Below are 15615 nucleotides of genomic sequence, written 5' to 3' on the forward strand. Positions count from 1 at the left end.
TTGCTGCGGACAATAAGAATGTGGTTAGGGAGTAAAAAGAAAGAGTTAACGAAAAGCAAATATGTGGTGAGGAATATAATGAATTGAAGATGAGAAGTTCAGCGTGCTGTTTTTTTTTACACTTTGAAAGTGCCGACCGCCTCCGCACCCCATTTTCTCCGAGACGGAAAAAAAAAATAAAGGACATCGAGATCACTTCACCTTGGCTCCCGCGTTAAGCGGAGACTTTTAAGTACGCTTTTCGGAGCGCGGTATAATAAGTGGAGGAAAAATAATGGACCTATAGCGCATCGGGTAAGGAAGAAAAAAAAATAGCGGGCCGTCGCACCGGCGCCCGTCTTTCCCTTCAATCTTCATTTCGGAAAAACGGTCAATAGGAAAAAAGAAAAAAACGCGGGACGAGAAATACGAAGGAAAAAAAAGGGAAGGTATCAAAAGAGAATCGGGCGAAAAGGTGTCAGCCGGGGAGAGAGAGCATCTCTGACGGGGAAAGCGTGCGACGTGTTGAGAACAGTAGGGAAAGGGGCGTGTAGGGAGCGCTCGTTTCTTTTCCCCCACCGTCGGCGGCTGCAGCAGCAAGCAAGCAAGCAAGCAAGCAGCGGTCGATCGGCGCCTGCGCACTCACAAGGCAACGCGTCCCTCAGGCGGCTCCGCCGCGGTCTTGCCGTGCCTGTCGACGTCGCCTCCTCGACGGCTCGCAATGGCGGCCCGTTCCAGGAGCTGGGGTAGCGACGGCCACTGGAAGCGGCTCGCCTTCAAGGTGAGGGGTCCCTTTCGGCACGCTCGCATCTCGGAAGATAGCGCGGCGCCGGGTGCGTGCATCTACTTGCGCCGCGCGCATCGCGGTCGTGTAGCGGAACCTGCGTAGGGACGTGATGCGCAGATTGCAATCCCTTCCCCGTAGATCGCTGCATCCTTTGCTCCCTGCATGCCTCGCGGTGATTCTTTGAGAAAAGTGTCAAAGCAACCTCGTAGCTTTCTACGAAGGGGCGTCCGCGGTTTCTCGTCGGCACAACCGGATGTCATTTGCATTATGTTCGATTGCAAAGACGCGGACATCTTTTGCTTAGGTGACCCGGCGAGTCGGCGAGGTACATGCGTACACACAGACGCACAAACACCCGTCTTTTTTTTTTGCACTCCTTATCTCGATCGCTTCCCTAGCAGCCCCATGAGGCCTCACAGCTTGCGCTCCCCAAAGTAGCGAGAGTGTTGCGCCGGGGGAGATGGAAGGCAGGTGACAGGTGGTTGGGCTCGATGCGTCGTGTGGCTCTTGGCGCGAGCGTGTTCCGACAATGCGGTAGAGTCTGGACGTTGCGCAATCCCGGCGAAAAAAAAATGGTGCTGTTGGGAGCGCACGTAGATTGCGTCGGCTGCGATTTGTGGGGCCCTCTTTCTCCATTTCGGTGCCAACTCTAGCGAGCCTGTCGCTGTTAATCGGGCATCTGACGGTACCTTTCGGCAAACTCTGCGGCAAAGGTGAGCCATTCGCTGGATGGCGAAGGTTGGGAGACTCCACCATGAAGCGCTAACGCTTAAGCATTGCACTGGTTACTCTATAGCACGTCGGGTCGGGTTGGAGAATGACGGGAACTGCCTGAACAAGGAGGCGGCGGAGGCACTTGTTGCAAGCAGCGCAACAGGCCGACAGAAGCGCTTTGCTGGATTCGCAGTTGTGTGCCTCGCTTCGCGGCTAGTGCTACGAAACGCAAGGAATATTCCCTGTGCGAGAAAATCGAAGTGAACTTGAACATGGTTCGACATCCTTGCGCCGATCGCCTGCGTCTTTTTTGTTGTTAGAATCTTGTGTGGCTTGGACGCTGAAGACGCAGCATGCCGTGTATGACCGCAATACGTGCATTTCCATTGCATGAGTTTCGATCGTCATGATACAGTGAGCTTGCGCGAAGTGTGCTTGGGGAACTGCCTCGCTTTAACTTAACCTTCGCAGCGCGCGTGCCTTGCCGATGCCTATGGGTGCCGTGTGACCCGAGGCGCATGACCTGACCTTGTTCCTCGGTTAACCGCGGAGTAGCGCTGTGCGTAGTGGCGCTCCCGGGACTCTGGGTTGAGGTAGGGACGGCGGTTTCCATTGGCGCGTTTGCTAGGGGCAGCCACGCGCGCTCTGATACGAAGGCGCCGCCTTCGCACCTGTGCTCTCGTTCGTGTCTTTCGCAAGGCTTCTTGTAGGACGTGAGGAATCTTTCACACAACTGCCACAGAGTCTATGGCGCATCGGCAACAACGACGGTGGGATGCGAAAACATCGCGGACCTGTAGAGATGTTGCTACAGTCGCATACGTTATGGGGTGGTCGGGGCGGGGGCGAGGGGGGGCCCTGACCCTCCCTGTGTTCATGTTGTGGGGACACCCTTTGAAAGTGTTCCCCCTTGAGAGTTGTCTTTCAAACATCATATTTATTTGCTTGACAGCTAAGCATAGCTCACTGTCCCTAAAACCCAACTTTGAAAGGTGAACTCCTGTTAAACTGTGCCCTGTGTGTTTCTTTGTAGTGTGTTATTTGTGGTTACCCTACCATAAGCGCATCGCGAAGCCCTTCCAAACCGTAGAACGAGCTGCAAAAATGAAAGCTGCTTTTCGTTCCGAAAGGCACTGAAGTGCCAATGTTTCCGAAATGCTGCGGGTTACTTCTGACGTAGCGCATATGCTTGCTACGCTGGGCTTTAAAATGCAAAGTCAGTAGAATTCCTGGCCATCTACCGTTTCTTATTTATGTAGACGATTTGGTGGAAGCCATTGACAATTCGGTGTGAGTAACATTGCTCGACTATAATGGTGCTGTTTTAGAGAGAGAGAGGTTTATTTATAGAAAGGCAGAGAGGTCGGCCTGAGCGATATTATGCTCTAGCCTGCTACTCTACACCGGGGGTGGGGAAAGGGGAGAAAAAAGAATGATGGATGACGATGGTAAGTAAGAGAGGTGAGTATGTACAGTCCCGTCTAGGTGGTGCAGTGCTATAGCCGCGCATCCAGTCCAGTGGCTTGTAGGAAAGCTGCAACCGCTCTTATGACCACAGTTGTGCTGTTGGCGTCAGGCCATGGGCCCAACACAACCTCATCAGTTAATGGCCTATTATGCATTCCTTCAGTCGAGGAAATCAGTTTCTGTCGTTCGCGTGCGTACGGTGGGCAGGTACAAAATATGTGCTCAAGTGTTTCTGGCACTTGACAGATGCTGTTTTAGAATTTAGAAAAAGTCACTGTTGTGCTGTTTTAGAATTTAGAAAAAGTCAGCGGTGAACAAAAACATGCTAAGTTACCAGGAATGAAATGTGGAAAGTTATTTCTAACTGGTATTCACGGACCATGATAATAATTTACACCATAAGGCAAACGCGCGTGTGCAAGGTTATACACCCATCCTCCTCTTCTTCCGAGGACTGTGAACCCATGCTCGTTTTTCAATTTTATTTCAAAGCATGGCTGAATTTTTATGTAATTAAAAGACGATAAAGCCTATTTATAAAAACAAAATGGCGGCCATGGAAAGATGTCCCCCTAGTGATTTTTCTGGATTGACGCCACTGAAGATGCACGGGTCAAAAGATGTATTGCGTAACCCGTATTTCTCAATAATAAACAGTGACATAGAAAAATGAGTGTCGGCTTGATAGCAGTAATGATGCAACATTAGATCGATCCCAGCACTTCGCAATCAGGTCAGAGCCTTTGTTGCTCGCTCGTTTCACTTGCACCATATGCACATGGTTGGCACACCTTGCGCATTATAATTTCGTCACAGGCTCAGAACTTGATTAGCGGTCATCTAAGTAACCTTTTTGGCCGTTGGAGTCCATCGACATGGCACGGCGAACTGGCGGCGGTCCGCTAGGTCGTTCGGCTTCTAAAAATCCGACGGTCAAATTGCATTTCTGAGTCCGCGTTCAGCACTTCGAGCAAGCACTGACAAAGCTCTTCTGCAACAGCACTTTGAACTTCAGTGCACACTAAACTGTTCCTACGACCTGTGCATTCCACTTTCTAGGATTAGAATCCTGATGTTACACGGGACCACCATTCGCCAGTTTCCTCAACTCTGTTCCTGGACATAGGCGTGTACAGGATTACCCATTACAGGTTTGGGCTGGAGGGAGGGGGGGGGGGGGCGTATCACAGCAACCCCCACCCCCTTTACGCGCACGCATGTGGTTGTTGCACTGTTCGTTTCTTCTATCGTCGCGCGCAGTTCTGCGCATGCGCGCCGCTTTAGGCAAGCTCACTTGTCTCTTTCGCTCACCTGCGGAGCTTATGGATTACGATAACAATTGGAAGCGACCCTGATCCATGACTTACGGTGTAGTTGTAGCACTCGCACGTCGGTGTTGCCTTGGTGTATTCCTTGGGCAAATTAAGTGTTCCGTCGCGCTGCCAAAGCGGATCTCGGAGGCCTCGTAGAAAGGAGCGCGTGGTTGAGATCTGCTCCGCCAGGCGCCGCAACGATCCCAGGTGCTCAAAAGAAAAACCGTCTGCTCTTGAAATGAAGTCGTTCAATTAATTTTCCTTAATTATCCTAACAGCTAACCAAACCTTTATTTTAAATAAACTTATGCTCCAATGCCACGTGTGGCCAACATAACTTTCAACTTGAACCCGAGACATCGATTTTGTACCAGTTCCAATTTTTTGAAGAGTTTTTATGAGTATTCGGGACACCGGAAGGAAGCGCTCGATCAGAAGTGCTTGGAAGAGAAACAGGAGTGTCACTGAGTGCTCGTGCCTCTAATATATATATATATATATATATATATATATATATATATATATATATATATATATATATATATATATATATATATATATAAATTGTAGCGACGCGTTCCCTACTCAGTGATGGGTCGTCCTCTCAAGCGCCTTCCAGTAGGTCGTTCTCTTCTCTGAGAGCACGCCCCTCGTGCAGAGAGTCGCCCCGCTTTGACTGTCGCTGCCATGCGCCGTCGCTGTGTGCCCGTTAATAAACGTCTTGACAATTTGGTGGAGGTGCGGGGTATTACTAGTAGCCACTGGCGGCCGTCGCCGTTGTAATTGCGTCGGTGCACGGAGCAGGTCGTCGCGAATGGCGAAATGGTGGGCTTGACGACGCAACAAGCGAGTGGATGGTGTGGCCGATGGATCAGTCAGCAAGTCTATCAGTGAGGCAATCCATTGATCCTTGCGCTGCTCGGTAGCGATGGTGTGAATATCGATGGAAGAAACGACAAAGTGAGACGCTGAGTTGCGGGCATTGTCGTCAGGCAAGGGGGAGCGCGACAGGGCGTCGGCGTCAGCATGCTGACGTCCGTTGCGGTACAGCACGCGGATGTCGTAGTCTTGCAGGCGAAGTGCCCAACGGGCAAGACGGCCTGAGGGATCCTTCAATGACGACAACCAGCACAGTGCATGATGGTCGGTGACGACATCAAATGGGCGACCATACAAGTAAGGTCGGAACTTTGTAAGGGCCCAAATGATTGCCAGGCATTCTTTCTCCGTGACGGTGTAGTTGGTCTCGGCTTTAGTAAGCGTACGACTTGCATATGCGACGACATATTCCGGGAACCTAGGTTTGCGCTGCGCAAGGACAGCACCGAGGCCAACACCGCTGGCGTCCGTGTGTAGGGGCCGTAGGGTCGTAGTGGCGTAGAATGGGAGGAGACGTCAATAAACGACGGAGCTTTGCGAAAGCGTCGTCGCACTCTGACGACCACGAATTGAGGGGCCCGTTACTTCCAAGGAGCTTCGTCAGCGGTGATATGATAGTCGCGAAGTTTCGGATGAAGCGCCGAAAGTAGGAGCATATAGTCTTACGAAACTGCGCAGTTCTTTGACGGACGTAGGTTTGGGGAACTCTGTCACAACCCGAAGCTTGGCTGGATCTGGGAGGATGCCGTCCTTGGACACCACGTATCCTAGTATCATCAGCTGCCGTGCTGCAAATCGGCACTTCTTGAGATTCAATTGTAGCCCGGCGTCGCTCAAGCGCGCCAAGACCTGCCGCAGGCGTTGAAGGTGTGTTGAGAAGTCCGGGGTGAAAACGACGACGTCGTCGAGGTAGCATAGACACGTGTGCCATTTCAAGTTGCGCAGAACGGTCCATCATGCGCTCAAAGGTCGCGGGCGCATTGCACAGCCCAAACGGCATGACGTTGAATTCGTACAAGCCGTCGGGTGTGACAAACGCTGTCTTCGGTCGAGCGTCATCCTCCATGGGGACTTGCCAGTACCCTGAGCGCAAATCGAGCGATGAAAAAAATTCTGCTCCTTGCAGGCTGTCAATGGCATCGTCTATTCGAGGTAGGGGATAAACGTCCTTACGGGTGATCTTATTGAGTCGTCGGTAGTCCACACAGAACCGCACAGAGCCGTCCTTCTTCGCAACGAGAACGACAGGAGAAGCCCACGGGCTGTTTGAGGGTCGAATAATATCGCGGCGAAGCATGTCTTCGACTTGCTCGGTAATTACGCGGCGTTCTGTTGGCGACACGCGATATGGACGTTGCCGCAGTGGTGGTTGGGCGCCAGTGTCGATGCGATGCGTGACAGCAGACGTGCGGCCGAGAGAAGTTTGCGCTACATCGAACGAAGAACGAAATTCTTCCAACAGGCATAGAAGCTGGGAACGCTGGACCGACGTAAGGTTGTCAGCAATCGAGGAACCAAATAAATCAGCGGGTGACGAATCAGATGTGGAAACAGCACTGAGCGAATGGGAGCTGGCGCAGTGCGTGTCACCCGGTGCGTCCATAACTTGTGCGTCTTCGAGGGCTTCAGCTCTGCCGAGATATTCCCCTCGCACCAACCTAACAATGTGCGGGGATGGGTTCGTAACAAAAATATCGATGTCGCCCTGAATGACTTCCACGGTCGCAAATGGCACCAACAAGCCTTTTCTAGTGAAGACGCGGTCAGATGGAGAGAGGAGTGCAACGGCGTCGGCGAGACCGGTGCAGCAGACTGACACAGCCGTAATAAACGTCTTGACAATATATATATATATATATATATATATATATATATATATATATATATATATATATATATATATATATATATATATATATATATATATATATATGCGTAAGACAATGATTTCACAACATAGCTAGTTCATCGTTTCACACCGTCACATTGCCTATCGATCATTTTGATCGATATCGATCTTGAGAAACCGCCGACGTAAAAGTGCCGCACGAACAAAAAGAGCGATAGACACGCAAGTTTTAGAATACAAAGCCGCAAAGCTGCGCTTCGTAGGGCAAACCTTTGTAACCGTCGCCTTTGTTTGTGCGGCGACATTAAAGTCGGCGGGTTGTCAAAACAAATGTGAACCGCTGCAAGTGAACCTATTTGTCCTTCTGTTCGATCAATTTATTTTGGCGCATAGACTACTTTATGGGTTTCAGTGCCGCCATATTTGGCTGTAGCCTTCATGTTTTGTACCTTTAACGGGGCCCTGCAACACTTTTCGAGCATGCTCAAAAAGCGCTGCCGATCGGTAGTCGAGGCTCCCGAGAACACGCGATCCAAATATTATAGCGATGCGCACGGCCTGGAATTTACAATAAATTCTCAAAGTCAGCTGAAAATCGCTCCCTCTTCTCTCGACAAATGATGTATTAGTCCGCAAAATATGACGCGATTGTCGGCAGTTACACCATTGGCTGATGTTATAATCACGATAACACCCTCATTATTACTTTCGTTGTTAATTTTGAGTTCAATAAGTAGATAATATGTATGTCTATATTCTGTTATCGCGGTAAAAACACCGAACAAACATTAATATTAGCACTTCCGGTCTCACCGACAGCTCGTCTGCTCGTAGTTGCGTGGTTCCGTTTTCTTCGCCATGCGCAGTGCCGAAAACGTGAATATTTCTGTGCTTTTGACCATCGCCGGTTGCCGTTGAGAGTGGCAGCCGTTCGAGTGTTGCCTCGTCAGCCGAGAACTGCATCGTCGGCACGTTCTCACGACCGACCGAGGCAGGGGCGCAGCGTGTCTCCGATAACAATGCTGGCGTCCGGTAATGGCGGCGCTTCGGGGTCGTCTGCCAGTGCCGTCTTACGAGGCGGTGTATCGGAGTATGGGCCGAAACCGATCTCAGCTGTCATTCGTTCCAAACGAGCACGCAGGTTTGCTTCCATGGTTGGCAGAGCGATAAAAACACTACGGCGTTCGAGGAGCACACCCAACATTACCAAACCGACGCGCAGTTTTCAAGCACGCGCGATACACAGTGCGATCGACTCCGCTCGACGAGAACGACGCAAGCCGACCGGAAGTGGCGGCACAGACCACGTGGTTGCGCCCAGACGTCAGAGAGAAAAAAATGAAGAAAAAAACTCCGCCGGCGCTCTTGGGCGGAGCCTCGCTCCTCTGCGCTCCCTCCGTCGACTCGCTGCCTAGCTTTCCGCGCGCTCGCGGCGTTGAGTTGAGGGAGAAAGCTGCGGAACGTGATCTCTATAATTTGGTAACACCACTTAGACTTGACGGATTCGAAAACTTTTTGCGGCATATGACTCGTGAAGAGTCATACGTCAATAATGAGACTATTCCAATATAACTAAGAAAGGTGTTGCAGGGCCCCTTTAAGAACTAAACAGACAGTGCTACTGTAGACGCGTACACATCAAAACGATTGGGTTGGTGCATTCGACGTTTCATGATCTTCTTAAGCCACGTCGCGATACACAGAAAACGCCAGGCTTGCGCGGAAAGCACAGCACAGTCACAGCCAAAGCTGGAAGAGCGGTAATTCTATTGCTCGCTGTAAACTTTCATGGGGCTACTAATACAAGTACACCATAGCAAGGCACCCACTACGCCATAAATCATCATTTTTGTGAAGTTAGGAAGCACCTACTACGCCATTGTTCTTCATTCTGCTGAGAAGCGAGGTACCAGCTACACATCTGTAAGGAATTTGTGTACTTTGTTGATGCGACGGCTGATAGCGATGAATTATGGCTCAGCCCTTTGTAATGGATTCGAAGCTTTAAACGACGCACTAGTTACGTAATTCGCCTTGTGTGACGCCCGGTCGCTATTTAATTCTCCCAACAAGCTATATGACATACGTTAACGTGAGAAAGAGAGAGAGAGAGAGAGGGGGAATTAACTTTATTGAGAGCCTGAGGAAATGGATCACGGGAGCCTTATGGGCTTCCCTGGCAACCAGTAGAAGTGCACTTGCGAGGAACCCGCTAGGCTATATATCGTCATAATTTTTGTGAAGTACGGATGCAGCCGATATACCATTGTTCGTCATGCTGCGGAGAACCATGGTACCTGCTAAACACCTGTACGGCATTATGTGCACTTTGTTAATGCTGTGGCTGATGACGATGAAGAATTATGGGAGAGCTCTTTGTAATGGGTTGGAAGCATTTAACAACCGACTCGTTGCGCAGTTCGCATTGTGTGACGCCTGGTTACAGAATTGCCGTCGTGTGACGCCTAGTTGTTATTTTACTCTTCTACCACGCTATATTACATATGTTAATGTGGTTCCTTCCCGGCATGAAGCCTGTACAGGACATTTTTGCAAAGCAGGTTGAAGCACCGGCGTGGCTCTGTGGTTGAATACTGGGCTCCCACGCAGAGGGCTGAGCTTCGAACCCCGTTCCATGCTGGACATTTTTTCTTATTTGTTCTTTTTTCTTTTTTTTGCGCGATAGCGGTTACGGATACCGGCGGCGGACACCTACGGCGCCAAAAACGACCGTTGAAATGGTATTATAACAGCTTTCGTTGCAAAATAAGGAAACATTCTTTTGACAGCCTAAAGCGGCAGCGCCCATGTGTCTTACGTAAAATCCTCAATATTCGCACTGGTCTTGTATGGGCGCGTGCGTTATTGCTCTCGTGTGCCCATGAGAATATGCGGGCCCGCAAATTTTAAAAAAGAAGCCACATAAACGACCCCTAAACCGACAAGAAATGAGATTAGGTCAATCTGAGCACTGCGCATGGATGTTATGGTTACTGAGCGATCGCAGTGTCACATGTAGCCCTATGTGATTATTGGGATGAACGGTACGCCGCGAAGCATCAGCGCGCAAAAAACAAGCACGGATGAAAACAGTGTGCATCTGATCACACAGAGGTAGCATATGACATTTCCGACCTCCTGAAAATGTTCAAATGCGTAAAAGTGAAAGACTAGACTGAAACTAGCGAATAACCTGTAGCAGCACGAAAAAATAAAAAACAAGGGCAAAGAAGGAACACACACATCAGGACCACCGCTGCAGAGTTGGCGGTCCAGCGCCAGTCCTGCGGCGTGTCACATGGTGAAGCAGCGCACTCAAAGCCGTAATGCGGGCTAGTTGGTTGCGATCAGTGGCATTCATTTTGTTAGCGCAAAAAATAAAGACGCAGACACAACAGAGGACACATAGAGAGGACTAGCGCCCGTCCTGTATATGTGTCCTCTCTTGTGTCTGCGTCTTTAATTTTTTTCGCTACCGAAATGAATGCCAGTTAAGCAGCACACTTTTGTCGAGGACAGAGGGTACAAGAAAGACACCACTCGCTACACTCGCAACTAAATTTATTATATTATTATATTATATATCATATTATTATATTATATATGCACTCATGGACCCCCCACCCCCCGAGCGACACAGAAATGGATTAATAGTCGAATGCACTCTTATCGAAGAACAAAATTTGCGCACACTCAAGCAACATGACAATGCACGTGTTGCTTAGACACTTCGAAAAAAAAAAACAGCCGAGGGTAACAGCCAAATAAAAATGTATTGGTAGTAACTTGTACGTGTGTGAATTTCTGAAGTAAATTTGCCCCCGTATTCTAGAACGTCCCTTCATTCAACGCTTCACCTTGACTTGAGGAGGTCGATGGGATCGCCGTCTCTAGGCAGAACAAGTCACCGCCTATCAGCGATAATCGGCAGCGATTCTTGGGAAGCGTAGCGTCACTTTCAGTAGAGCAGCGGCGCTGTGCTCAACTCGGTTATGTGAAGGACGAAATTCGAGTCGAGGCTTGTTTGAGAATACGGGGATCATAGTTGCGAGTTCGTGTCTTTCGTGTCCCCTTGGTGCGTCGTCTTTTTGCGCTACTACAAGTTATCCGCAAGATGGACCGACTCGCCCAACCCAAGTTGTTGCTATGGCAGACTATAAGTAAGGGCGCGCGAATAGCAAATTTTCTACTTCGAAGCAAATCCCAATAGCGAAAACCAAATGCGAATCGAATATTTTTTTGAATATTCTTTAATGCGCCCGCCACGGTGGTCTAGTGGTTATGATGCAAGACTGCTGACCCGAAAATCGCGGGATGGAATTTTCATAATTTCGACGGAGGCGCAAATGCTTGAGGTCCATGTACATAGATTTAGGTGCACGTTAAGGAACCCCAGGTGGCCGAAATTTCCGGAGCCCTCCACTATACGGCGTCTCTCATAATTATATAGTGGTTTCGGGACGTTAAACTATGACTATTATTAGGATATTTTTGAATGCGAATAGTACAACTACTGGCTTTTGCAAAAGAAAAATCTTTTGTCTCCCTAACCAGGATAAAAACGTAAATTTCCTGAGCGAACAATATACATAAGATGTATGCATTGTACAACAATATTGCTTGAAATTGCCACGTATGCAGTTATTTTATGTTGTAACGAAGGAAGGATAGCTGCTAGGTATGCTCGGGAAGCAGCGACATCGTTGTGCATATTACCATTCCTCCAGGCAACGAAAACAACCGCTCACTAGACACACTAGTGCCGACATACTAATGATGTCGTCATAGTTTAATCCTCTAAGCTTGCTTTCTCAGTTGGGTGGAGCATTGACAACTGATCGGCACGATATTCATTGCAGGTGATTCATCTTATGATAACCCAGAATGATACAGTTTACTTATTTTTAGACCTTTATTCTTACTTTTGCAACAGCTACCTTGTTTTGGCGCTGTTGAATACTTGAATACTGGCACATTTGCAAAAACGCATTGGGGGGAGGGTGGCGGGGTAAATGTGGCAACTGGAACTAATTTTTCTTTTTGTACATCAAATTTTCTGAAATCTAGCACAAGTGTGAAATTCTTTGTATTGACTTCAGTGCTTGTTATGAATTTTTGTGGTGTTCGAATATTTCGAATGGTACAAGTACTTTGCGAATCGAATACAATACTGGACTATTCAAAGTTTCGGATATTCGCACACCCCTAACTAAAACCCATTGCAGAGGATTGGTGCTATGGGGGCGGGGAGTGTTAATTTTTTAAAAAGTAAAATTCTGGTAGTACTTTAATGGAGTTGCAAAAGGAACATGTTTGTCATGCTTTGGTGGGCAAGTAATAGGGTCAGTAATCTGCCATTTAGTGTTTTAGTCACTGCCTTGAATTTGTTGTTGACACACAGAAGTTATAGCTCTGCATTAGCTCTTCCCAATTCACTACTGCTCGACATTTCATTTACAGGGTCCGTCAAAAGTTCCCAGGCCACTGTCCCATGTCTTCCTATGGCAGCGTGGCCTGGGTATTTTTTCGGATTCTGTAAATCTCTCACAGCATTAAGATGGTGGCGTCATGTAAACAGCATCGTCGTCGCTGTGTATTCGACAGCTGCATGTGGCGTTGGGTGCCTGGTGTTTGGTGGTAGGACGTGTTTTTCGAATTTCGCGCGCTCAACCGCGTTGGGCGCCTCATGTTGGTAGTGCCCATACTGCAGCGACGGCGGCCTCCTCTTACACCGTGTTCCTCCAGAGCCACTCGCGAAGTCTGCAAGTAAGAAGAACACTGATGCGAATTATCGATATTGTTACGATTAGTGACCGCGTATCACTTGCTAAAGCCAAGCGCTGTCGTTCGGCGCAGGCCAAACCGGATTGTATGGGAACTTTCCCGACTGTTTCAGAATGCTCGAATAAGATTGCGTCCACAACGCGAATAGCTGAGTTTAATTTGGACTTAACACGGTCACCAGCGATAAAGTTGCAATATACGATCATGCATGTGTAAAAGCCGACGTGCTTCACCCACGATCAGATTGTTCGACAATCGACGACTGTGCTCGCCGCTATCGTTGCATTGTGAGCTGTTGCTCGCTTGCACAGTGAGTGCTACTCGCTTTTCTTGGCACAAGTTCACCCAATCAAGAGTTTCTTCTTTAACAGTCTGATTGCCACCTTCTTCGCCGTCACAACCCCGTGACAATATCTTTTGTTGGATGTAGGAAAACGGACAAAGCGATGCGTTAACATGCCAATGCTTACCGTGCCGCTTGTCTATTTTGAGAGTTGCTCCTAGTAATCCACCCCAGACTTCAGAAGGCAGAGGCATTCGTGTCACAAAGGCAGATGCTCACAAGCCTAAGCCAATGAGCGCGTACTCTAGATGGTCGGTGACAAGCCAGACAATACAATCAGACAGACGGTCGGTGGCTCCGCCATCGCAGAACATCGCCGAGTACATGAGGCGGACTATTCAATTGCGGGAGAAATCGGTCATCTGGGCAGGGCCCCTCCAGCCTTCTTATGTTTTATCCGACTACAGGTGCCCTCAATTTCTTGTGACGTCATGAGGATGTGACATACATACATACATACATACATACATACATACATACATACATACATACATACATACATACATACATACATACATACATACATACATACATACATACATACATACATACATACATACATACATACATACATACATACATACACAGTTAGCCATAGTGCGCTCGATGACGCGTGTGTGTGATACCACCACTTCGCAGAACCTGTCCATCTTCCGGGACCGGGGCGAAGACGAGGAGGAGTGCGGTGGCTGCGTTCGCCTCTCGCTGCCGGACGTGCACATGGAGGACGCCGGGGGCGGCGACGGCCCGTCGGCCAGGCTCCGGCGCTCGCCGCTGGTGGCCCGCGCCAAGTCGGTGGACGCCCGCGCCATGCCGCTGCTGGTGCACCGGCTCTCCATATCGTCCGAGAGGCGCACCCCGTCGCCCGAAACGCTGCCCGAACCGACGTCGCCTCGGCCGCGATCCCTGTCGCCGCTGCTCTCGCCCGCGCCCCACGCCCAGGACCCGGCCAGTCCCATCGGTGTGTGCACACACTCTGAAAATATATGGCAGGCATCTCCGTTCATTGGACTGAGATGGAATGCGGGCAATGTGCAGCAGGCAGCCAATATAAGCCACCATTTAACCATTTTACAGCCGAGCTGTTATGCCCGCCGTTTGTCCGATACGCGATGTAGACAAGAAACAATCATCATGCCGGCGCGCGCTCAGCATAGCTGTGTTAAGCCAAGTTGATCATAGCCACGCCTAGCCAGCCAAGCCTAATTAACACTGAACCTAATTAAGCTATAATTAACCCCAGACTGACTTGGGATGGAAGATAATCGAGACCGAGCCTCGAATGTGCAAATTAGACAAATTAAAGTAATTACCCTAAGAAAGCCTATTAAGCTAGTTAAGCTACTTGGTGCTGTGATTGCCAAGCGATACAAAATCGAACTCGATCGATACCTAGCCAATACTCGTGATTTAAAATGTATCACGTGAACACTTCGTGCACCGGCGTGTGAGTGCCCGTGTGTCCAGTGAATACGGCTAGATTCTGGCGGATCGCGTCCGTGGACAAAAGGCGCGTAGAACTAAAATTTTCAGCGAACCGATCAACTCGACTAATCCAGTGTTTCTGCGTCGGAGAAGATTGACATAGCGTAAAAGTAAACATAAAGGTATATGATTACGCCGGCGTGGCCGAATGACGTGAACAATTTTGCCTCAAAGACAAGGCCACTTGAGTAAGAAACGAACGCCGGGATATTTTTGTACTTTCGAAAAAAAAGGGGGGGTTTCTTATGTACCACAGGATTTCATTTTCGCCGCTGATGAGATGCGTCATGCCCAGGAGAAACACCATGATGTTTGAGTGTACGTCTGTTTATTCTTTCAGTACAGCCAGTAATGATAATATATAAATTCACTATAGCAAAATTTACCAGACCTACTATAGTCACAGATATTCCATGTGCAGAGTAGTGGAAGGGCTCGGAATTTTCAGCCAACGTTTGGCAATATTTAGGCACAATTTAGCGAACATTGGCCAAGTCTAGCTTACATTAGTCATAATTTAGTCAGCAATAACTGGCATAAGACAGTGATAACGAGCGCTTCCCTCGATGTGTCGGTAGCTGAGCGGCCGAGTTGTAGCCCCGCTTATTTCGAGGACGTGGGTTCGATTCCGCGCCACAGCGGCCGCATTTAGATGGGGCCGAAATGCAAAAAAAGAAAGGAAAAGAAAAGAGAATCGGCGTGCTCATATTGGGTGCACATTAAGGACCCTCAGGTAGTAAAAATTAATCCGTAGTCGTCCCATACGGCGTGCTGATAACCATTATCGTGGCTTTAGCGAGAGATTGTAGTATCCAAGTGGGTGCGGTGGCTGAAGTCCCGTGATTTTGTGACTATACTATATATCAGCCTTCATAGATTACGAGAAAAAATTTGATTCCGTCGAAAGCTTAGCAGTCGCGCAGGCTCTACGGAATCAGGCAGTCGAACCATATATAAAAATGCTGGAAGAAATCTACTGTGGCTCCACAGCCACCAAAGTCCTCCATATTGAAAC

The 15615-nt window shown here is 48.9% G+C and overlaps 1 protein-coding gene across 1 annotated transcript in view; it reads left to right on the forward strand.

Moving 5' to 3' along the window:
* Positions 1–351: 351 nt before the first annotated feature.
* Positions 352–15615, forward strand: part of LOC119402214 (synaptotagmin-5) — a 48275-nt gene continuing 33011 nt past the window's right edge. Inside the window, exons 1-2 of the mRNA XM_037669343.2 lie at positions 352–760; positions 13755–14076. Coding sequence (XP_037525271.2) covers positions 701–760; positions 13755–14076 — 382 coding nt within the window. The 5' untranslated portion in view covers positions 352–700. The remainder of the gene's footprint in view (positions 761–13754; positions 14077–15615) is intronic.

Source organism: Rhipicephalus sanguineus, chromosome 8 (assembly GCF_013339695.2).
Source record: "Rhipicephalus sanguineus isolate Rsan-2018 chromosome 8, BIME_Rsan_1.4, whole genome shotgun sequence".
Taxonomy (NCBI): Eukaryota; Metazoa; Arthropoda; class Arachnida; order Ixodida; family Ixodidae; genus Rhipicephalus; species Rhipicephalus sanguineus.